Raw genomic sequence first — 25,130 nt, 5'->3', positions numbered from 1 at the left:
TTTCTGGTTTTGAATTAAAACTGATAAAGAGGAACAGAGAGAACACACCAAAACATTATGTCAAAGACAGAACAGTGGAACCAGCTGTTTTTTATTGCTGTGTAGTGATAAAGCAGCTGTCATTGTGAGAGAGAAACCCAGTATAATGACAGATGCAAGACAGCATATTAGTATTTCTATAACCATGCCACGTAGTACTATCAATGAACAACATCAGGTATTATGAGGGAAATGTTTGAAAAGTTTTATGCACATTTAATTAATACTCTTGCCGGAATGAAAAGGACGAGCTCTGTCTTCAGAGTTGTTGAAGGATAGGTTTTATTTCGGCCGTACTCTTTGACATTGTGTTTTACTTGTACATCTCTCTCACTAATAACACCTTTCCATCCTGCACAGCAGGAAGAGCAAATTAAAAGCACATTTGTGTGCTTGCATCAAGTGTGACTGAAACGGACAACCAAACACTTCCTTGAATGATAGTCAATGATATTTAATTATAGGGATCGTTTTATTTAAGACAAACAAATGCTTCAAAGCAAAGATTGATGTTGTCTTTGGAGCATTTGAATTATACTGAACAAAAATCTAAACGCAACATGCAACAATTTCTAAAATTTTAGAGTTACAGTTAATATAAGGAAACCAGTCAATTAAAAAACATTTATTAGGCCCTAATCTATGGATTTCATATGACTGGGTAGGGGTACACTGGGGAGCCAGGCATCGGCCTATCAAACAGGCTTTATTACAGATAGAAATACTCTTGTTTCATCAGTTGTCCGGGTGGTTGGTCTCAGATGATCCCGCAGGTGAAGAAGCTGGATGTGGAGGTCCTGGGCTTGCATGGTTGTCACGAACGTTGTTGTAAAAATCAGACCAAAATGCAGCGTGGTTTGGGTCCCCAAATGTGCGGACTCCGGCCGCAAAACCTAACTCTATAGGGGTGGGTCCGGGTGGGCATCTAGCCTCGGTGGCAGCTCGTAGAACCCACTCCGCTCGTGGATCCGCCCGCTTCGGTGGCGACTCCGGTGCGGGGATTGTCGCCTGAAGCTCCGGACCATGGATCGTCGCCGGAGGAACCGGGCCATGGATCGTCGCCGGAGGAACCGGACCGTGGATTGTCGCCGGAAGCTCCGGACCGTGGATCTTCGCCGGGGACTCCGGACCGTGGATCGTTGCCGGGGACTGGGAACCCTCGCTGAAGGCTCCGGACTGGGAACCCTCGCAGGAAGCTCTGGACTGGGAACCCTCGCAGGAGACTCCGGACTGGGAACCCTCGCTGGAGGCTCCGGACTGGGAACCCTCGCAGGAGGCTCTGGACTGCAAACCGTCGCAGGAGGCTCTGGACTGGGAACCGTCGCTGGAGACTCCGGACTGGAGAACGTCGCTGGAGGCCTGGTGCGTGGAGCTGGCACATCGATACAGTTGTCCTGTACCGATGACAACCTTCGCACGGCAAGTGCGGGGGGCTGGCACAGGACGCACTGGGCTGTGGAGGCGCACTGGAGACACGGTGCGTAGAACCAGCACAGGACGTACTGGACCGTGGAGGCGCACTGGAGGTCTGGAGCGTAGAGCTGGCACAAAGTGTCCTTGACAGGTAACAACCTTCGCACGGAAAGTGCGGGGGACTGGCACAGGACACACTGGGCTGTGGAGGCGCACTGGAGACACGGTGCGTAGAACCGGCACACATTGTACCGGAACGATGACACTATCCTCAAAGCGAGTGCGGAGAGCTGGCACAGGTGGCATCAGACGGCTAACACGCTCCTCAGGGCGACTGTCTTGCCTCCCCAGCCAAACCAACAGCTCTTCCGCTTCACTCTCTTCACATTTCGCCAACCACTCCTCGAAGGTCTCTATCTCACCCCTCCGTTCACTCTTTCTCAATCTACCCAATGCTTCCTCCATGGTCTCTGACTCACCCCTCACCCGACCACCCCGTGTGCCCCCACAATTTTTTTTGGAGGCTGCTTCTTGGGCCTACGTCGTGGCCGTGAACCCCGGTGTCATCGCTGTCCCTCATTCGCTGCTTCCGCCTGCTTCCACGGCAGGCTTTTGTCTCCTGCCATTATTTCGTCCCAAGTCCAGAATGTCCTCCACTCCTGGCTTTCCTCCCAGGCCCAGAATCCCTGCTCCTCCTGGGCACGCTGCTTGGTCCGTGGGTGGTGGGATCTTCTGTCACGAATGTTGTTGTAAGAATCAGGAACAGACATGAAACAAGACAGGAACAGCGTCAGCACACGAGTATACAAGGACATATGACAATCAATGCTGAAGCGGGGAACAGAGCGGGGGAACAGACAGATATAGGGGAGGTAATGACAGAGTTCAGGGGAGTCCAATAATCGCTGATCTGCGTGACGGGGGAAAGCAGGTGTGCGTTATGATGGTGGCAGGAGTGCTGGGGAGCCTGGCGCCCTCGAGCGCCAGGGGGGAAAGAGCGAGATCAGGGGTGACAGTACCCTCCCGTCTAGGGGCACCACCCGGCATCCCACATGGGTGAGCCTGACAGGCCGGCAGGGGCGCTGGACTAGCCGGCTGGGCGTGAAATCCCGACGAACCGACAGAGGCATGAGAGCCTTGCGGGCCGGCTGAGGCATAGGAGCCTGACAATCTGGCTGAGGCATGAAGGCCTGTCGATCCCGCTGAGGCGTGGGAGCCTGATGATCCGGCGGAGGCGGAGCAGCCTGACGAGCCGGCTGAGGCCTGACGTGGAAAGTGCGCCTTCCGAGCCAACTGGGGCAAGAAACCTCTCGAGCCAGCTAGAGTGTGACAGCCGGACAAGCTGGCTTAGGCACCCCCAGTTCCATCGGTGGCGGTCCCCGAACCCGACGTCACCGCCAACCGGAAAGCAACTCCCCTATGCTTCGTTTGGTGGCTTCAGCATTCTGTAAGGACCGATGCTGGAGTAGAGAAGCAGGGAGTGAAACATTTCATCAGGAACAGACATGAAACAAGACAGGACCAGTGTCAGCAAACGGGAATACAAGGACATATGACAAACAATGCTGAAGCCGGGAACAGAGTGGGGACACAGACAGATATAGGAGAGGAAATGACAGAAGTGATTCAGGTGAGTCCAATAATTGCTGATGGGCGTGATGGGGGAAGGCAGGTGTGCATAATGATGGTGGCAGGAGTGCGTAATGTTTGGAAGCCTGGCGCCCTCGAGCTCCAGGGAGGAAGACCGGGAGCAGGCGTGACAGTTCAACTACAATGGGCATAGACTATAATGGAAACGTTGAGTTTTACTGGCCCAGAGAAAGGGGAAAGTCTGTATTCTGTTACTGACGTTTCCAGTATTTATAAGTCTTATCTTAGAATGTCAGTGTGACAAATATACACGTTGCTAAATCTGTCTCGGTCGATAACAGCAGAGACTTGGCACAGGGTTTTCCTATACTTTTTTCATGGTTAAATAAAAGACAATTGGTAGGGACTCAAACCCCAAATTGTACTTATTTATGTCCTGACAACAACACATGGTCTTTCAAATTGGATAATGTACATTGAGACTAAGCAAGTTGACACATTTTCAGAACTCTGTATGTTTAGTCCATCCTTAAGTTCAGATACGAGCACAAACTCATTCAACCTAATATGGTCATGGATGTGTGACATCTTGTTCCTGCTGAGAACGCACTGGGCACAACCACTGTCATGGCCCGAGTCCATACATCTCAAACCATGAATTATACACAAACCTAAAGGCTTGCAGCATGCAGCATCTGCCATTTAATTAACTCACAGACCACAACATAACCCACATCAAGACACCAATGGGAATAGGAGCCCCTACACACACACACACACACACACACTCACTCGTCCCGGCAACACACACACACAAGGTGAAGTGATCGAACTTAGAGAGCTTTTTAAGATGTTTGCAGCATGTATTCATTTTATTTGACCAGGTTAGTCTCATTTAGATAAAAAATATATATATTTGAAAACTGAGCATTCATGTCTGTATTTGCAAATTCATGTTATCAGAGTCATCATCAGGTTATACCAGATGTTAGACAAGGTAGGGCTGGGCGCACCTTGTCTGAGTTAAATAAATCACTCTAGACTGGTAGGTAAAAGACATGCAGGCCTTACGTTAATGATGAGATGGATCTCGACAACATAGAAAATATGTCTTGGAACATGCATGGGCTACACGGACTGCTAACCTCAAAAACCCAGCAGAAGAGAGGTAATGTCTGAGGTATGACTCAGCACACACACAGACCATATCTTTTGAAATCAGAGCTCTTTTAGGTTGACCTCTATGAGGATGACACAAGTGGGTCAGTAACAAATGCCACTCTGGCCTCTTACAACGTGGAAAGGTACCGTATTGCTGACCATTTTAGAAGCTTGACCATGACATGCTAAAGGACTTGAGAGTAGGTCACTTAAATGCAACAAAGGTCCAATGCAGCTGTTTTTATCTCAATATCAATCCTGGGTAACAATTAAGTACCTTAATGTAATGGTTTCCAGTTCAAATGAGCAAAAGTAAACAAAAATAGCTTCTTAGCAAAGAGCATTTTTTCAAGCAAGAATTTTGCTAGGACTGTCTGGGAGTGGCCTGAGTGGGGAGGTGTCAGGAATTGTGAATTCGCTCAAGGTGTGGAAAATGCTTAACCCAAAGAGAAGGCGAATGACTTCAATACTTAAATGTTCAATAGACAAACAATAGACAGACATAGACACGTTCCTCTGTGAGGTTCATAGCAATCTGTCCCATTCCAAAGACAAGACACTCATTATATACTGAGTGTACAAAACATGAAGAACACCTGCTCTAGACCAGGTGAATCCAGTTGAAAGCTATGATCCCTTATTGATGTCACTTGAGAAATCCACTTCAATCAGTGTAAATGAAGGGGAAGATGACAGGTTAAATAAGGATTTTTAAGCATTAATACAATTGAGACATGAATTATGTATGTGTGTCTTTTAAAGGGTGAATGGGCAAGACAAAATATTTAAGTGTCATTGAACAGGGTATGGTAGTAGGTGCCAGGTGCAATGGTTTGTGTCAAGAACTGCAACGCAGCTGGGTTTTTTACACTCAACAGTTCTTAATGTTTTGTACATTCAGTATATGCTCATCCTTTTTTCTGTTCTCTCCCCATTTGCCTCCAAGTGCCTGGTCCCTGGTCAAAACATAAGACAACTTGCAAGGCCAGATTGAACCATGGACTAGACGTCTCTATCACTCTAAAGTGCCTATAGCTGATTTACAGCCATCGGCCTTAGCCTGATGAATGTCACTTAGGGCATTAAATGCTGTCTAAATTCTTTTTTATGGTGACCCCTATCCTCAGAGAGGGGTCAACCTCTGGTTTCATAGGTTGCTAGAATTTCGAACCTATCAGAGGGTGAACATTTGCTGTTATTGGCAGAGAGGTTTGGAACTCTCTTTTTTATTGGCCTTAACTCATTTACCGCATAGTGATGTCACCGTAATTTCAGGCCGTAATTTCAAACAGCTTTTACACTAAAAGGGCATTATCATCATTTTCACAATTTCAAGGTATTATTCTAGCCTCATAGTGTGGAGATATGTAAAACACAGGAATATCATGTTTTTGACTGCACTCTGCCTTTAAAAGTGACTGTACCAGGATGGAAGCAGAAGGAAATAACTCTGCCCATCTACTTTACCAGTTGAACAGGTTGAGCGTTGAAGCTTGTGAAACCAATTCTGTTCTAGAGGATTACCTGAGAACCTGAAACAGACAAATGGCATACTTTCAAATAGGGTCCCTTTATACACACCACAAAGGTTGAGTGACATAGGAAGATAGATGTGTGTGTGTATGTGTGTGTGTGTGTGTGTATGTGTGTGTGTGTGTGTGTGTGTGTGTGTGTGTGTGTGTGTGTGTGTGTGTGTGTGTGTGTGTGTGTGTGTGTGTGTGTGTGTGTGTGTGTGTGCGCACGCATGCTTGGATGGAGGACAATTTGCGGACTCAACACTTTGATTGGCAATCTGGCTATTTTTCATGGGGCAAATTATTGCACCAATAAAATTAATGGCAGCCAGCCAAGATTGAAGAATTTGTTATTTTACAAGCATGTAAGGCTGCAGTGATCCAATCAATAAGAGACACCAAGATCAGTTTTGTCAATATATGCTTATTATAGGGAATGTAAGTAAATAAATCAGTGTTTGGTTTCTTTTAGTAGCCTACAAATCATCAAACAATGAAATTAAACCTATTACTTACCTAAAGATGTATTATAGGCTATGCTGTGCTTAATTTCCCTCCTTTTTCAGTGTAAATCAGTGAAGTTTGTAGCCACAACAACATTATTAGACATCCATTGTCAAACCAAATGGACAGTAAAATCAGATAACATAGGATAGCTTGTGCCTGGTAAAATCACTAACATCAATCTCTTCCGTAGAAATGCACAACAGTAGCAGCCTCCAACAATGGGGAGAGGTATGTAGAATCCGCTCCTCTGATTGGCTCGGAAGGCTCCGTCAATGGTCTTGCGAAATTTTTTCCAAACAAAAATGAGGTATTGAAGCGAGAAGTTTTAGTCCGACCAGCCTCTGCGATACTCACAGTCCACACATTTGCACGGATTTAAACTCCTCCTTTGGACTGACTGAACGGGACGCCGAACTACGCTTTTCGTTGTGTGATACAAAGTAACCGAAAGGAATCGTTTTTGCTACTTTGTAGCAGTGGATATTGACTTTGGTTGTAAATCTAAAACAAATATGACTTCATTCAATAAGGGACCAGCCTACGGGTTATCAGCAGAGGTGAAAAGCAAAGTGAGTAAAGAACTAAAAAGTAAATCATTTGTTTGTTTTTTTATAACCACATTTTGGTTTGTAAATTATTGCCGTTATGGATAAACCAACTGAACCAACCAATTGCTGCTGCAGCTGAAATGGGCTACAGAGTTGAACATGTGAGTCGTCCTTGGTTTAATAGTTTGATGCACTGTTATGGCAGATCATCTTTGGTTATGATTAATAGGCTACAAGGGCCATTTTCATATGGGACTATCCCCTACAGAAATTTAGACGGAAAAAAACAAGTTTCACACATTAATTAAACTACCAACGGTTTTTACTTAAGTGTTTTCAAAAATAATCACTGGAAGTAGCATGAGTACAAGCCAACTAAGCCCAATGCATTGTTTGTAGCAGTGGGACAGGGAGGAGTTCGCTAGTGATGGTTCGTTCGAACGTTTTTATTATTTTCTTTTTTTATTATCTCCAGACAATGATTAACTGCAGAAAAGTTATAAAACATTCTCTGAATATTATAATTCCTCACTGCAGGAACAATAGTAAGGTGAGAGACTTTTTCTGGTCCACACATTTATGCAGTGCGTTGTTTTTTTTTCTTCAGGACGCCTAATCATTTCGTCGTGGAAAGCTGTAGGATATTTGAAGTCCCATGTCAAGATCTGACATAGTGCTAGGCAACTTTGTAGGTTTTACATTAGAGATCGGTTATTACTGAACAAATAGCCATTTTAGGAGCCAAATCAACTGCTGTTTTAACTGACCTGAGCCAAGCCAGCTCACTGATAAGACTGACATCATTAGAGTCTGCAGTATAGGGGCTAAGGGTGGGCTATGGGTAGGCTATGCCCCCACATTTAAATGTGTCAATGGGGGCTACACTGTAACTGTACATCTGTCTCTCAGTCGGAGATGTTATAACAGGTTATTTAGTGTAACTTGAACAACAAATGCAATGAGAGGTGAATTATCAGGGTTGGGCCCTGGTTTAAAGCCACAATCCTGAAATTGTATTTCAGCCAAATGGCAGCCCATATAAATGAGAGAAATGTAACCACCAAATCTCTATTTTTGATGTAAAAGACACTTTTTTTGTTTGTTTGTGATTTCACATTTTTGAGAAACTTGCCACAAACAGCAAGTCCCTTCCTCAAATCACTTAGCCATGAACTCACTCATAAAAACAGAATCTCTGCTGTATTCTTTGACAGTCTCTCTTTAGTCAAGGTATTACAAGTTACCTCTTACGTAGGTTAGTATCAAATTATTTGTTATTTTAAAAATAAAAATGGTGTAATTTTATATCCAAGTACGATCTTGTCTCATCGCTGCAACTCCCCAAGAGGCTCCTGAGAAGCGAAGGTTGTGTCATGCATCCTCCGAAACATGACCCGCCTAGCCGCTCTTCTTAACAACCACTCACCTATGTGTCAGAGGAAACACTGTTCAACTGACGACCGTGGTCAGCTTGCAGGCGCTCGGGCCACCACAAAGAGTTGCTAGAATGCAATGAGCCAAGTAAACCCTCCACCCCGGCCAAACCCTCCACCCCGGCCAAACCCTCCACCCCGGCCAAACCCTCCACTAACCCGGACAAACTGTTGTTGGTCGCCCTATGGGACCCGGTCACAGCCGGTTGTGACACAGCCTGGGATCGAACCCCAGTCCATGGTGACGCCGCAACACTGTGATGCAGCGCCTTAGACCGCTGCCCCACTCGGGAGCCGGGCTAATATCAAGTTTTGTTTTGGCTGGGGTTGTGGAAACTGTAGGCACAGTGATATCAGCTATCCGATTGGCCAGCGCAGAAGGCACACTCGATTTAGCCACAGATCTCCCGGTCTGCCTGGTAGGCGGACTTTGTCTTTTCAGAAATTTTAAAGGGTTCAAAATGGGAGCACTGACTACCCGGTGCACAGGGCTTATGAATCAAGTGCACCTACCTCCAACAGCTCAAAACAAAAAGGAGCGCAAGTCTTTATTGTTGGCTTTTCTACAGAAATGTTTGATCGACTAGGAATGCCTTGAAGATCGGCCAGTTGATTATGATCGGCGGTTGGTGACACTGCATTAGTCAACAAGGTCGAGGAAATTGGGGCACGAGTTGCCTTCCAGAGAGATCTCAGAGATTGTAACATTCTCTGTTTCATGGAAACATTGCTCACTCGGGATATGTTGTCAGAGTCAGTACAGCCACTCAGTTTCTTCACGCATCACGCTGACCGAAACAAAGATATCTCTGATAAGAAGGGCGGGGTATATGCCTCATGATTAATGACACATGGTGTAATCATAACAACATACAGGAACTCAAGTATTTTTGTTCACCTGACCTAGAATTCCTTACAATCAATACTGACTGCATTATTTACCAAGAGAATTCTCTTTGACTACATTCACAGCTGTGTATACCCCCCCCCCCCGAGCAGATACCTCAACAGGCACTGAAAGAACTTCACTGGACTCTATGTAAACTGGAAACCATATATCCTGAGGCTGCATTTATTGTAGCTGTGGATTTTAACAAAGCTAATCTGAGAACATGGCTTCCTAAATTCGATCAGCATATCGAATGAGCGACACGAGCTGGTAGCATTCTGGACCATTGCTACTCTAACTTCCACGATGCATACAAAGCCCGCCCTCCCTTCGGCAAATCTGACCATGACTCCATTTTGTTCCTCCCAGCCTATAGACAGAAACTAAAACAGGAAACGCCTGTGCTCAGATCTATCCAACACTGGTCTGACCAATCGGATTCCAAGCTTCAAGATTGCTTTGATCACGTGGACTGGGATTTGTTCCGGGTAGCCTCCGGCAACAACATTTACGTATACGCTGACTAGGTGAGCACGTTTATTAGTATGTGCATCGGTGGGGATGTACCCACTGACTATTAAAACCTTCTCTAACCAGAAACCGTGGATTCATGGCAGCATTCGTGCAAAACTGAAAGCACGAACCACCTTTTAATTATGGCGAGGCGACAGTGTAGCTATTCCCTCCGCAAGGCAATCAAACACGCAAAGTGTCAGTATAGAGACAAAGTAGAGTCACAATTCAACGGCTCAAACGGGAGACATATGTGGCAGGGTCTACAGTCAATCACAGATTACAAAAAGAAAACCAACCCTGTTGCGGACATCAACATCTTGCTCCCAGACAAATTAAACAACTTCTTTGCTCGCTTTGAGGACAATGCTGTGCCACTGACATGGCCCGCTACCAAAGCCTGTGAGCTCTCCTTCACCGTGGCCAACGTGAGTATAATATTTAAACATGTTTACTCTCACAAGGCTGCCGGCCCAGAGGGCATCCCTAGACGTGTCTTCAAAGCATGCGCAGACCAGCTGGCTGGTGTGTTTATGAACATATTCAATCAATCCCTATCCCAGTCTGCTGTGCCCACAGGCTTCAAGATGGCCACCATTGTTCCTGTTCCCAAGAAAGCTAAGGTAACTGAACTAAATGACAATTGCCCTGTAGCACTCACTTCTGTCATCATCAAGTGCTTTGAAAGACCAGTCAAGGATCATATCACCTCCACCCTACCTGATCCCCTAGACCCACTCCAATTTGCTTACTGCCCCAATAGGTCCACAGACGATGCAATCGCCATCGCACTGCACACTGCCCTATCCCATCTGGACAAGAGGAATACCTATGTAAGAATGCTGTTCATTGACTACAGCTCAGCATTTAACACCATAGTACCCTCCAAACTGGTCATTAAGCTCGAGACCCTGGGTCTCGACCATGCCCTGTGCAACTGGGTCCTGGACTTTCTGACTGGCCACCCCCAGGTGGTGAGGGTAGGAAACAACATATCTACCCAGCTGATCCTCAACACTGGGGCCCCACAAGGGTGCATTCTCAGCCCTCTCCTGTACACCCTGTTCACCCATGACTGGGTGGCCATGCACGCCTCCAACTCAATCATCAAGTTTGCAGACGACACTACAGTGGTAGGCTTGATTACCAACAACGACGAGAATGCCTACAGGGAGGAGGTGAGGGCTCTCGGAGTGTGGTGTCAGGAAAATAACCTCACTCAACAAAACAAAGGAGATGATCGTGGACTTCAGTAAACAGCAGAGGGAGCATCCCCTCATCCACATCGACGGGACAGTAGTGGAGAAAGTGGAAAGTTTTATGTTCCTCGGCGTACACATCACGGACAAACTGAAATGGTTCATCCACACAGACAGCATGGTGAAGAGGGCCCAACAGCGTCTTTTCAAGAGGCTGAAGAAATTTGGCTTGTAACCTAAAACACAAACCTTTTATAGATGCACAATCGAGAGCATCCTGTCGGGCTGTATCACTGCCTGGTACGGCAACTGCTCTGCTCATAACCGTAAGGCTCTCCAGAGGGTAGTGTGGTCTGCACAACGCATCACCGGGGGCAAACTACCTGCCCTCCAGGACACCTACAGCACCCGATGTCACAGGAAGGCCAAAAAGATCATCAAGGACAACAACCACCCGAGCCACTGCCTGTTCACACCGCTATCATCCAGAAGGCGAGGTCAGTACAGGTGCATCAAAGCTGGGACAGAGCGACTGGAAAAACAGCTTCTATCTCAAGGCCATCAGACTGTTGAACAGCCATCACTAACATAGAGTGGCTGCTGCCAACTTACAGACTCAAATCTCTGGCCACTTTAATACCTTACTTTAGTCACTTTAAATAACACTACTTTAATGTCTACATATCCTACATGATTCATCTCATATGTATATACCATATTCTATACCATCTACTGCATCTTGCCTATGCCGCACGGCCATCGCTCATCCATATATTTATATGTACATATTCTTATTAATCTCTTTACATATGTGTGTATAAGGTAGTCATTGTGAATTTGTTACATTACTTGTTAAATATTACTGCTCTGTCAGAACTAGAAGCACAAGCATTTCGTTACACTCGCATTAACATCTGCTAACCATGTGTATGTGACCAATAAAATTGGATTTGATGTCCCACTGGTTCATAACACATTGGCCTAGGCTACCGAAGTTGTCCCCCTGTAGGAAATGACTGAATCATGACATCGTCGGTCAGCCTATCCATCGGAAACAGGACAGTCAAGGCCGACGGCGCATAGCCTACTCAGGCCCATGTGTAATGTTTATGTGAAACTATCTGCCCTGTCTCGGTTTGAATTGATAGCAGTGGTGCCAGATGCCAGCCAATGTTTCTCTCACTCCTGATAAAAGATAAGCATGCTGTCATAGCCTGCTGTTGGCCAATGATGTGAAAATCCAGTTAGAGAGGGATGATAATGAATATTTTTCAACAATCCTTGAGGAGAAATTGACCAGGAGCGCAACAACTTGTGAACAACACAGTGGAATCAAGGCTACTGTATTTAAGTGTGTTGCAGAACGATGAGATCATCAACAAACATACCCAGTGTTGTTAGAGTAGCCTACGCAGTCCATTCATACATTGCCTTGCTCTGGCTGGCTTTCAAGTGACAGATTTCTATGTCAACTTTTGGCACACTAAGTCAGGAATTTGTCAAACACTCCAGCAGATTGTGAATTTATCAAGCTCTGATTAAATACACACGGCAGAAACTGGAGGAAACTATATATGCAATCACTCGTATTGTACGGGTTTCTTTGGAAGTCACATGTCAGAGATGCTTAGAATTCCTCAATGATTCCTCTCTATTACCAACATCCCCTAGTCTCACATTGCCACACTTCCTGAACGTGAGAAACTGGAACCTGGAAACCGGCAACAAACAACCCAATCTGAAAGATATCTAATTCACTGAGCTATGGTTCTCTCTCTCTCTCTCTCTCTCTCTCTCTCTCTCCTAGGATTTTTGTCATTTTGAGAGGTCTCTCTCTGCCTGAAGCTGGGATATTACGAGTATAAATTCATTAAGCTGTGGTTCCAAGCAGAGTTAAAATCCTGTGGCTCAAACCATCTGTTTCTCATGCCTTAATGAGACCCGACCGACCACCTCATTCCTTAATTAGCACAGTTTCTGTTGTGGTCCATCTGATCCACAAAGTGGTTCAAGACAGGCTACAGTTTTAGGCTACTGCGTCATGTCTCCTAGCTGTACCTACTGCCCCTGTTTACATTTGTACTTTAATTCACATTGTGGTGGTATGAAAAGCTTTTAGTTAAGGTAATCTCTTGAACCTTGACAGGATCAGATGAGCGATACTAGTACAGCCAAACGCTGGCTCAGCTGGGAAAATATTAAAATGATGTTAGCTCTCGTTCTTCTAATGCGTGTGTGCTTTCTGATATTTTCCAGGGTGGCTGCCAACACACATGCTTTATTTGAGGGCTAATTGTGATAAATATCCAGTGCATTCTGAAAGGGGAAATGGAAAGCAGCTTAGTTTCCATTGTAAATGCTTGCTAATGTCGAAAGATGACCAGCAACTGTCCTTCAACCACACACGCACTTTAAATTAATAATATTTGTTGTCCTTTCCTGCTTGATTATGTCAGAGAAAAAGCTGAAGCTGAATGTTTGGAACAGTCCGTGTGTTCCAAAGTTACTTTCCTCAGCCCATATTGTTTATAAAGTCAAACCACCACTTTACTTATTTGTAATCAAACAAGCCAGCAGTGCTTTCCAAGGGATCACCGCCACTCAGGTTGAAGTGTTGACCAAATGTTTGACTGACTGACTAACTGGTGTTTTTTTGGGGGCTGGGACTTCTCAAGTGTTTGTAAAATAGAGCAGGAATTCCCTCTGGAGCCTGGGAGCACATGAACTCACATCTGTCATATCTTTCCTACAGCAGTTGGAGGGTGGTGAACTGTTAGGGTAGAGCTTTAGCTGAATCCGGTGCTGTGTGAAAGAGGGAGTCGTATTAATGAGGTCAGAAGACGTTGGGTCACCACCAAGTAGCCTATAGCCCTCCTGAGAATTTCATGTTGCGTTTTGTTTTCATTTCAGCCCAAAGGTTTCAGAAGTAAAGATTTCCATCCAGAAAAAAACAACTTAATGTTCAGTTTGTTTCTCACCCAAAGGGTTTCAGTAGTAAATATTATATTTTCTCCAGCCGGGTCTGATAGGAGATCCCATCACATTTATCTGATTACTCACTAATACATGCTTGCTAAAATAGTTGATCGTAGATAGTGGGGATACAAAGCCTCGCCATTCATGTAGGTCTGAATCTGCCTTGTTTGTTTTTCCCCTCCATTGAAGTCTTTGGGTGGGCGAGTTGTTGGTTCCTCAAGCAAACAGAGCATTTGGTTGTATATCTCTGCTGAATCTTTGGCAGGAAAGAGATTGCAGACGTGCAGTCTTGGAACCACAAGACACACAACAATGCAAGCTCTGTCCATCTCCTCTGCTCTCCCCTACCTCAATGTGTGTTTTCTCTAGTGGCCCTGGAGCAGGCAGGGAGACCTGGATAGGAGCCCGGGGTTGGCTGAATGATGCCCATCTCAGGCTTCCCTGGCTTTGAAACAGAACATGACAAATGAGTCTAGGTAGTCCTTCTCAAAAGTCCAGGTAGTCCCTCCATGTTTTAGTCTGTTTTCTATGCTTTGGTGCCAAATGAAAATGACCCAGATATGTGGTGGAGGACTGGTTATTGTGGGGTTGTCTTACCCCCCCCCCTTTTTAAATAGTAAAACACAGTACCATTACTACCAATGTGGGGGAGCGCTGCAGGGAGGAGTGTTGGGGGATGGAGTGTTCCCCTGCTATTTGCTGACAGGAGACAATTCCCTCCCTGCTATGGTTCAGGCTGGATTTTCTTTTCACAGTGAGACTGATTCCTGAATTCCTTGTTATGTCGCGTTAACCCCTGAGATGCTGTTTTGGGGTGAACAGAAATTGAGCCCTTTTCCTGAAACCATTGTTCAGCTTTTTTTACTTTCACATCCCCAAGATCGACACTGTGTTTCACCAACCTTGACATGTTCAACTTTGATGAAGGCTAATGTAAGCTAGTGCACTTATCACAAATAAATAACACTATTGTCTGTAACAACAAGTTAAAGGCTTAATCTACGATTGTTGACTCTGTTGGACTTTTTGTTATTGTTAGTTGGTTTATTGCTTAATTAACATCAGAAGCTCTTTCCACATGTCTCAAGTTTGGTTTTTATTAAGGCTCAAGTTAGGATTTGGCCTAGTGCAGTTATTGGTTTTATTAAGGCTCCCAACTATATGTAAACATTGTCTAGTTCACTACATATTTTATAGCACGGCCAATCACTTCACATTGTGGTCTACGGAGTGTTTTCAGAGCTAACGGATAGTGGTTAAATATGAATGAATACCAGCTGGACTGTTTGTTCAATACTTCGTCATGTGTGTGTGATTGAACAAATAATTAATCAAGTGGGGGTAATTCTGGTCATAGACTCTGTCAAGTTCCCTGTTGGAGATGCCCTCAATTCTTTAAGATATTGTATAAATGGGATCGATAACTTGATTGTAAGGAACTTCATGACTATATAATTCCCTTTCACTATAAATTTATTTCAAAGAGAAACAATACCAGACTGGATGATACACATGTTATTGATTTTAAACAACGATTGCCTCAACAGTGGTGTATCTAGCCTATATTGAATTGATCGTGTTGGGCTTCTGGGGCATTTTCTCCCTTTTAAATCTTCTCCGTCCAGATGTTTTCTAGGTTCTGCAACGTCATCAGGAAATGCTTTGGAGTACAGTGTTGGGTTGTGGAAGACGGGCTTGTCTGGGGTTCAATTCCAGTGGGGTTTAGCCCATGTAGCTTTCCAGATTTCTCCTCAGAAGCTTTCCCGTTTAACGACTCCAAGACATAAGAGAACTGGGGGGAGTTGGCAGTGTTCCTAGACTAGTACTGCTGTGCTGGGAGAGAGAAGTGAAGAAAGAGAAATCTCTCCTCTCTCTAATCCTCCCTGATTTCTCTGAGGGCTCTGTGTGTTCTCGGGTGATGGTTTGGCTTCCAGCTGCTGTCAGTCAGTGGCACAAAAAGCCTCTGGTGAATTTTTGTAAATGACAGTGTGCTGTCAAGCTGTTCAGAAGGGATGGACAAGTTCCTCTATAACCCTTCCACTCCATCCCAGTCCTCTCATTTGAGTCATGTTTTGCAACTAGAACCCCACTTTGGCCTTTTTACAAGATGGAGGGACGTTTGAAGATTTGCCTTTGCCTGTTATTATGTGAGAACAGGGCCTCGTTTCTCTCTCTCTCTCTCTCTCTCTCTCTCTCTCCCTCTCTCTCTCGCTCTCTCACACACACATGTACACCGCTTCAGAGAGGGCATGTCTTTCTGGTGACGGCCTTCACATTCCAGCTGACAGGATTTAGTGTGTGGGGGGGTGATAAACTGTAGTTAAATGAAAACAAGCCTTTCTCTGCCGAATAGGGGGGGAAGAAGTTGGCTACAAGTTTATGGGCTTCAAGCTTTCAGTCTCGCATAGTGCTAAAAGGCTGTCATTACCCCAATGGCTTTATTAGCTTTCAAATGCCTTGTTTACATTGCTACATAGCCTACATATAGCATCCCTCTTGAATCCCAGTATTAACATGTGGTGCTAAAGAGCTAATATCCGCACACTGGGAACAAGCTACAGTTGTAGAGTAAAGGTGAAACAAAGAATGGACTATAATGTAAGGAGAGGAGTGGAATGGAGGCAAGATGCTTTGTCTTCTTCCTCTTTGACTAGATTATACAGATGAGGTTGTTTGTTTAACTGACTCCTGTGTGAACTGTGCGGTGCATTTGTTAAAAGCCCATGTTTATAGGACATAGGCCAATGTTGAAGTGTTTGTTTACAATGGAATATGAACTAATGGGTGACACTAGCTGCGAAGCACAGTTAAATATACTCAGTAGTGTGACATTTGTAGAAAGGACCTGGAAAAGTTCCATGGCATTGTGCAATCTAATTGTGTGTAATTGACAGTACAGTACTTAGTCATTTACAGTAGATTACAACACATTCAATGTAGGCCTACCATTTTTAGCAGATCCAGAGAGACCGCTTGGAAGGTTTCCAAGCCCTTGACTTCTCGTGGTGTGTGTGTAATGGAGAGAAAGCAGTGGGAGAAGAAGAGGAGCATGCCATTGTAATTGACTTCACATACACACTTCCTCTTCCTCCGATGGCTACTGTCCATGCCATGATGCCAATAGCATCACTTCCCCTCTGAGCTGTGTCCTGGTGCACATTAGCTACCCAGCATCTTAGTGAGCTGACCCTGGGAGAACGGACTGTCACTAAAACACAAGACCACAATAAATAGATTATTGCCATTTATTTTCCTGGCAATAGACCAGGATTAAAGTGCTCTAGAAAAAACTACATCGGACTACACCAATGGCCTTAAGTGTCTTCATTTGTGCTAGTGTCTGTCAGTCTCAAATAGCTTCTCTTTTAGTTCTCAGTAAACCATGGTTGCATCATGGGCTCCCTTATGAACAACGTGAATTTGTGTGTTTTTTTTTCTCACACTGGCTTTGAAGTCGACGTGGGAATCTGAAAGCATTTCTGACGTAATGTTGGGACTCGCTGACGTCTTTACGGTTGACGTCTTTACTGTTTGTTTGGACCCAATAAGGTTCTAACAACAATCTATATTACATGAATCACTTAGCTAAATCACTTTGGCTCCTGAGTGGTGCAGCAGTCTAAGGCACGGCATCTCAGTGCTAGAGGTCACTATAGACCCTAGTTCAATTCCAGGCTGTATCACAACCGGCCGTGATTGGGAGTCCCATAGGGCGGCGCACAATTGGCCCAGCGTTTGTCTGGGTTAGGCCGTCATTGTAAATAAGAATTTGTTCTTTAAACCTCCTTAAGGATCGGAACCTCCTTTTTTCTCTCTAAATTTTCGCCTAAAATGACATATCCAAATCTAACTGCCTAAAGCTCAGGACCTGAAGTAAGGATATGCATATTCTTGATACCATTTGTTTGTGGAAATGTGAAATGAATGTAGGAGAACAACACATTTGATCTGGTAAAAGATAATACAAAGAAAAAAAGCATGCTTTTTTTTTTTGTTCCATCTTTGAAATTCAAAAGAAAGGTCACAATGTACTATTCCAGGTTAGGCGCAATTTCGATTCTGGCCACTAGATGGCAGCAGTGTGTGTGCAAAGACTGATCAAATGAACCATTGCATTTATGTTCAAAATGTTGTATTGAGACTGCCCAAATGTGCCTAATTTGGTTTATTAATAAATGTTAAAGTAAATAACTGTACCCTCTCCTCAAACAATCTAATGGTATTCTTTCACTGTAATAGCTACTATAAACTGGACAGTGCAGTTAGATTAACAAGAATTTAAGATTTCAACCCATATCAGATATGTCTGTCCTGGGAAATGTTCTTGTTACTTACAACCTCATGCTAATCACATTAGCCTACATTAGCTCAACCATCCCGCGTGGGGGGGGGACACACCAATCCCGTAGAGGTTAACCGACTTACCTCGTTAAATAAAAAAATAAACGTCTGGTTGGCACAACATTTAAAGCCAAACATCTGTCTGGAATAGCATAAAAGCCCAGAAGGTCAACATTTGAGCTTTAAGCCCCCCCCCCCCCCCCCCCCCCCCCAGTCCTAGCCTGTTGATTTACCCCACAGCTCAGTACTTGCTGAAATGACGCCCTATTCTTTTTACAGTGCACTACTTTTCACCAGAGCTCTAATCAAAAGTAGTGCACTAAATAGGGAATAGGGTGCCAATAGGGTGCCATTTGGGATACATATGTAAAAGCCCAGCTTGCTAACAACTTCTTAGTCTTCTCGATGTAAAACTTTATTTTATTTTATTACAATGTCAAAGGACATTATGAAACACGCCATGCAACCCTGTAGCTTGAACATAGATGTTCCTCTAGGTTCTGAAAACTTTTACTAACCCACTGTGTGCTTTCACCTTCTCAGATCGCAGGCAAATATGACATGCAAAAGGAGGAGGAGCTTCGGTTCTGGATCGAGGAGGTGACGGCGATGGCCATTGGCGAGAACTTCCAGAAGGGCCTAAAGGATGGCGTCATCCTGGGAGAGTAAGTGTCTGTGTTTACTGCAGAGCTGACGGTGACAGAGGGTTGACATTGCTGTGTGTGTGTGTGTGTGTGTGTGCGCCCTTCACACTATGCTGTGATCTGCAGCTAATGTTTGCAGAGTGGAGACTGACTAGGATTTTACATATGCGTAATCAATCACACTCCAGTCACTATCCACAGATTGATGTGGTGATTTGCGTTTGGTCTGTTTTTATAATCCAGTTGAATAAACATACTGCAGATATTGTCCTCAGCATATCCCCCCCCCCCCCCCAAGGATTACATATACTGTTTTACATTGAACTTGAATACTTTAAACTGAATGTTGCATAAACAATTCGCTACACCTGCGATAACATCTGCAAAATACAGTGCCTTGCGAAAGTATTCGGCCCCCTTGAACTTTGCGACCTTTTGCCACATTTCAGGCTTCAAACATAAAGATATAAAACTGTATTTTTTTGTGAAGAATCAACAACAAGTGGGACACAATCATGAAGTGGAACGACATTTATTGGATATTTCAAACTTTTTTAACAAATCAAAAACTGAAAAATTGGGCGTGCAAAATTATTCAGCCCCCTTAAGTTAATACTTTGTAGCGCCACCTTTTGCTGCGATTACAGCTGTAAGTCGCTTGGGGTATGGTCTATCAGTTTTGCACATCGAGAGACTGACATTTTTTCCCATTCCTCCTTGCAAAACCGCTCGAGCTCAGTGAGGTTGGATGGAGAGCATTTGTGAACAGCAGTTTTCAGTTCTTTCCACAGATTCAGGTCTGGACTTTGACTTGGCCATTCTAACACCTGGATATGTTTATTTTTGAACCATTCCATTGTAGATTTTGCTTTATGTTTTGGATCATTGTCTTGTTGGAAGACAAATCTCCGTCCCAGTCTCAGGTTTTTGCAGAATCCATCAGGTTGGGCCTCTTGGCTGCATCTCTGATCAGTGTTCTCTTTGTATGAGCTAAAAGTTTAGAGGGACGGCCAGGTCTTGGTAGATTTGCAGTGGTCTGATACTCCTTCCATTTCAATATTTGCACAGTACTTGCACAGTGCTCCTTGGGATGTTTAAAGCTTGGGAAATCTTTTTGTATCCAAATCCATCTTTAAACTTCTTCACAACAGTATCTCGGACCTGCCTGGTGTGTTCCTTGTTCTTCATGATGCTCTCTGCGCTTTTAACGGACCTCTGAGACTATCACAGTGCAGGTGCATTTATACGGAGACTTGATTACACACAGGTGGATTGTATTTATCATCATTAGTCATTTAGGTCAACATTGGATCATTCAGAGATCCTCACTGAACTTCTGGAGAGAGTTTGCAGCACTGAAAGTAAAGGGGCTGAATAATTTTGCACGCCCAATTTTTCAGTTTTTGATTTGTTAAAAAAGCTTGAAATATCCAATAAATGTCGTTCCACTTCATGATTGTGTCCCACTTGTTGTTGATTCTTCACAAAAAAATACAGTTTTATATCTTTATGTTTGAAGCCTGAAATGTGGCAAAAGGTCGCAAAGTTCAAGGGGGCCGAATACTTTCGCAAGGCACTGTATGTACGTGACATCAGATTTGATAGACTGACCTTCTCTCTTTCTTAGATTGATAAACAAACTGCAACCTGGCTCGATAAAGAAAATTAACCACTCACAACTGAACTGGCACAAGGTAGGATAACCTAAACCTCAATGTATGGAGTTGTTTAGAGTACTGTCTTCTGTAATAATATGAACACTTTTTTTTTTTTTTTAAAGCACAAAGACAAAAGGGTGGCTGTTTAGCTCATTAATACCGTTTAAGACCTGCAAGCCATATGTCATGCATGGAGAATAAGTGGACTCCTTCATTAAGCCTTCAGCTCACTCTCTCCTCACTCTGGCTCTCACACACAACACCTTCTTTATGGAGTTATTACTTCCTGATGTTATTACTCCCCCCCCCTCCCCCATCTCTGCTATGCCCATCAGGAGGATATAATGTCAGAACATTCTGATAGAAATGTAACGCGTAGAAAATATATTATTGTCTTGTCAGAAATAATAGGGAATCGTGCCAGCTCTATTCAATCTATTTCTATCTGTAACCTGTGTTTTGTTCCCCCAGCTGGAGAACCTTGGCAACTTCATCAAAGCCATCCTGGCCTACGGCATGAAGCCCAATGACATCTTTGAGGCCAACGACCTGTTTGAGAACGGCAACATGACCCAAGTCCAGAGCACATTGCTCTCCCTTGCTAGCATAGTGAGTGTGATACCCAGGGGGGTAGAAAGACTTCCTTAATTATGAATAGTATTTAGATTTTTTTTAAACATACAAGACATGTTATGGTACAGTTAGTGTCTGCTGGGAGAAAGACTTTGACACCTACTTACTGTAAAGTGTTACCAAGACATTCTGATAGGTTTCCTTCTCTCCAAGGGACTTGTAGCATCAATAGATTTCCACATTATTATCTTCTTCCACAGGCAAAGACCAAAGGCATGCACACATCGTGTGACATTGGTGTGAAATACGCAGACAAACAGACACGCCATTTTGATGACGATAAGATCAAGGCTGGACAATGCGTCATCGGACTGCAGGTAAGACATGATGATGCTCAAATAGCCACAGGTTGTTGGACTGTTACTGGATGTGACCTGTATAATAAAATGTTTATTTTTTTTGTTCATTATTATACCTTTCAATATTTTGCCAATGGAAATCATCCTGATTTAATGAATGTTTTGTATGTAGCTTATTTAACTGATTATTCAATCGCTTGTAATAGATGTAGGGTGGCAGGTAGCCTAGCGGTTAAGAGCGTTGGGCCAGTAACCTGGTTCTAATCCCCAAACGGACTAGGTGAAGTCGCTCTGGATAAGAGTGTCTGCTAAATGACTAAAATGTAAGTGTAATACGTCTATTCAGCTATGTTTCTGTGTGTTTTAGATGGGGACCAACAAGTGTGCGAGCCAGGCTGGTATGACAGCATATGGGACCAGAAGACATCTTTACGACCCAAGGTCCCAGACAGACAAGCCTTATGACCAGACCACCATCAGTCTGCAGATGGGTACCAACAAAGGAGCCAGCCAGGTATAACCAATTATGTATATAAACACTGTGAATGTCTATGGGTAGAACAAACACTGATGCATTTATAGGGGTCTACTTCGTTGGAACCTATGTAATGGAAGGAACTAGCTAGCAAGTGCTACTTTCAAGAGAGCCAAGGGAATGTAACAGAGAGCAATGGGATCTAGTGTACAATATGACGGAGACTTCACATGGCTTTTCATTGCACATCGCCATAATCACATGGTTGATGATACGTATATTTGTCTTGAAGACAATCAGTCAACAACTGTTTTCCTGGAAAGCTCCTAAAGTGTGCCCCCCCCCTCCCCCCCAGGCTGGTATGTCCTGCCCGGGAACGCGTCGGGATATCTTCGACAATAAGCAGGTGCATCCAGTGGACAACTCCACCATCTCCCTGCAGATGGGCACCAACAAGGTGGCGTCCCAGAAAGGCATGAGTGCGTACGGGCTGGGACGCCAGGTGTACGACCCCAAGTACTGCGGCTCGCCCACTGAGCCTGTCATACATACCAACGGGAGCCAAGGCACGGGCACCAACTGCTCTGAGATCAGCGACAGTGACTATCAGGCAGAGGAATTCCTCCAGGAGGGAGAGGGGGAGGAGTACCCAGTGGCTTATCAGGAAGAAGACAACTACAGCGACGTGGCCCACTACAACAACATCGACCAGGGAATCGACTATTAGGGCTGTCCGGGGCCATCCGGCACTAGCCTGGTCCCAGATTAGTTTGTGCTGTCTTACCAATGACCATAGGCGTTGGCAAGACCGCACAAACAGATCTGGGACCAGGTTAATCCGGCGCCACCTTAACACCACAACGACCGCTAGACGGAGCAGTATTAAACCAGTGTATTTTATTGATGACAAACAGAGCAAGTCTTTTGCTATCCTCGCTAATCTTTAACATTTCTTTTATTGAAGCACAAGAGATAAATATTGTCGAGTGCGTTCCTTCTCCACCACCTCCCCAACTCTCCTTCCATTTGAGCAGTAGTGTTCATGCCGATGTCGTAAAGCATAAAGTGCTGAGATAGTGTTGGAGATGCTATATTATTATACTATTACATTATGAAGTATGGGACACTGTGAAGTAAAGATTAATTTTGCCAACTTTGTAGCATTTTCAACCATTCTATTTTTTTAAATTTATTTCATCCCTTAGACTTCTTTTACTGATCATATCATCCCTTTAAAGGAATTCATTCACCGACTGCTTTGCTTTCTGCCAACCTAAAAGGACCAATTATTACCTTTTTTTTACGTCAATACAATTGAGTGAGCCTCAGAGTAACCAGTGGCCGTCTCGTCCGTTAAAATGTTTTGGTATGTTTCAATACAAATCACTGCACCATTTATTTTCCTAAAATCTCACAGAGTAATTTCTATTAGACCAGATGCATACAGTAGGGCTAGTCTTATTGTGACATGTCTCATGTTCTTATAGCCACCCTCCATTCCCACTGTATTTATTGCCATGTCTCTCATTATAAACTAGTGTGGTGTCTGAAAAGGCACCCTATTCCCTATATAGTTCACTACTTTTAGCCAGGGCTCTGGTCTAAAGTAGTGCACTATATAGGGTTCTATTTCAGACGCAGCCTGTCCTGTTATGTAATTATTTTTATTTTTTTTAAAGCAAAAATGTATGTTCCAAATAAAGCCTATTCCTTGGTTCTCCAAGCTTTCATAGTCCATTGTCAACTTTATTTGCACTGTCTTCCAATCTTTTATCAAATTTCCTCTATATAAATCGGTAATGTAATTGAACCAGAATTAAATGACATGCCTGAAGCAGGAAGTATTTTTCCACATTGTGATTCTGATTGGCATTTGCCCTTTAATACTAACTGGCTTGCAGGACTTTGGATTTCATTAGGAGGGCATGCTAGTCTTGTACATTTTATGATGACAAATTGGAACATCGCTGAGCTTTGGTTGTATATTAAAACTATTCACATAGACCTAAAATTACTCTCAATATTCTGTTTGAGGCTTTAGCCACAGTGGATGTCTCTGAGACGGCTTTTGGAAAGCAGCCCTCTGCCTGAATTGATGTCCCACAGTGCAGACTGTTGTAACTGCTCTGAGTGGAAAAGCAGTTTGTCTCCAAAAGTGAAACAAAAATAAGTCTGCAAAATAAAGTCATAGGATTTGTCTGGGCTAATAGTGTTCTAGTCAAAAGTATTGCACTATGTAGGGAATAGGATGCCATTACTGACACTCCCACTGGCTGAAGAGAAACTTGCCTGATATGCCCCTCCATATATCAATTACTGACCATTTTTAGTCATGTACTGTTAAAAATGAATCATTAAAATGTTAACTGCAGTCTGTGTGGCCTAAATAAATAACTGCATTTATGCTGCTTCTCATGAATTGTTTTTCAATTGTGACAGTAAAGTAGAGCTTGATTAACTGTTCCAATGGCTTGGCCAGAGATCCAACCCAATAAACAACCATGACAGAGGACAAGCAGCTCAGCCAGCATCCACAGACATTTGGAAACTGAATTTAATTAAGCTAAGCTTTGCTGCTCTCTCTTTTTGTCCCACTCCTGAATGGAATAAGCAGAAGAAAGGCTGAACTGAAAGCAATGTGATGAGTGTGTTTTGAGAACTAGCATTCCTGTGTTCTGGGAAAGGGATGGTTGAGTGAGTCAGTTCTGAGGGTGGCTGTCTGTGTTATGGACATGGTGTGTGTGTGTGGAGCGTTAGTGTTGGACATGGTCTGCAAAAAGGCGATGTATGGTAATTCACTCAAGGCCTCAATCTGGATGGAATGTTAAGAGCTGCAGCATATGGTTTACTGGCTTTGTAAAGGCAGACCTAACATATTGTGTTACACGCCACACCATTAACTTTTAGTGGAAATGCATGTACAAAGTGTTTCTCCTTTGAGTCCACAATTATATATTAAGTACATCGCTCAAGGTCTTATAATTCTTGAAATACACTTGTTTGCTTTCCATTGTCAAATTCACACTATCACAGTTTATGAATCATGCCTACTTATACACTGCGTCAACAGCGTCATAGTTATTGGTAGCTGACCTCTTGTGTGTCCAGCCTTGTGAAGAGCTAGTCAAACAGACTGTGTGTCCATACTGGGCTTCGTAACACCAAGGACAGTGACATGCCAACTCAACCAATGGGCTTCATGAGAAAACTATGGCATTCATTCAAGAGCTGTCTCCTTTTTTAGCCCCAGTCAGTTCACTGCTTGGGAATAATCAGTGCTTTGTGTGTGAGCTTTGGA

At 43.9% G+C, this 25,130-nt stretch overlaps 2 protein-coding genes across 3 annotated transcripts in view; one reads left to right on the top strand and one right to left on the bottom strand.

The window, feature by feature from the left end:
* The window catches only part of LOC139420371 (TLC domain containing 4a), a 129,771-nt gene that overhangs the window by 36,121 nt on the left and 68,520 nt on the right, over window positions 1-25,130 (bottom strand). The window lies entirely within an intron of this gene.
* LOC139420368 (calponin 3, acidic a) lies at window positions 6,519-24,247 on the top strand. The gene is made up of 7 exons (XM_071170394.1): window positions 6,519-6,793; window positions 18,667-18,788; window positions 20,395-20,461; window positions 20,897-21,034; window positions 21,259-21,375; window positions 21,725-21,871; window positions 22,188-24,247. The coding sequence occupies exons 1-7, from the start codon at window positions 6,737-6,739 to the stop codon at window positions 22,557-22,559; spliced, it is 1,020 nt and encodes a 339-aa protein (XP_071026495.1). The 5' UTR covers window positions 6,519-6,736; the 3' UTR covers window positions 22,560-24,247.

The sequence above is a fragment of the Oncorhynchus clarkii genome, chromosome 11, assembly GCF_045791955.1.
Source record: "Oncorhynchus clarkii lewisi isolate Uvic-CL-2024 chromosome 11, UVic_Ocla_1.0, whole genome shotgun sequence".
NCBI classification, from domain to species: domain Eukaryota; kingdom Metazoa; phylum Chordata; class Actinopteri; order Salmoniformes; family Salmonidae; genus Oncorhynchus; species Oncorhynchus clarkii.
The sequence above is the reverse complement of the archived record's forward strand: the minus strand, read 5'-3'. Positions and strand labels throughout refer to the sequence as shown.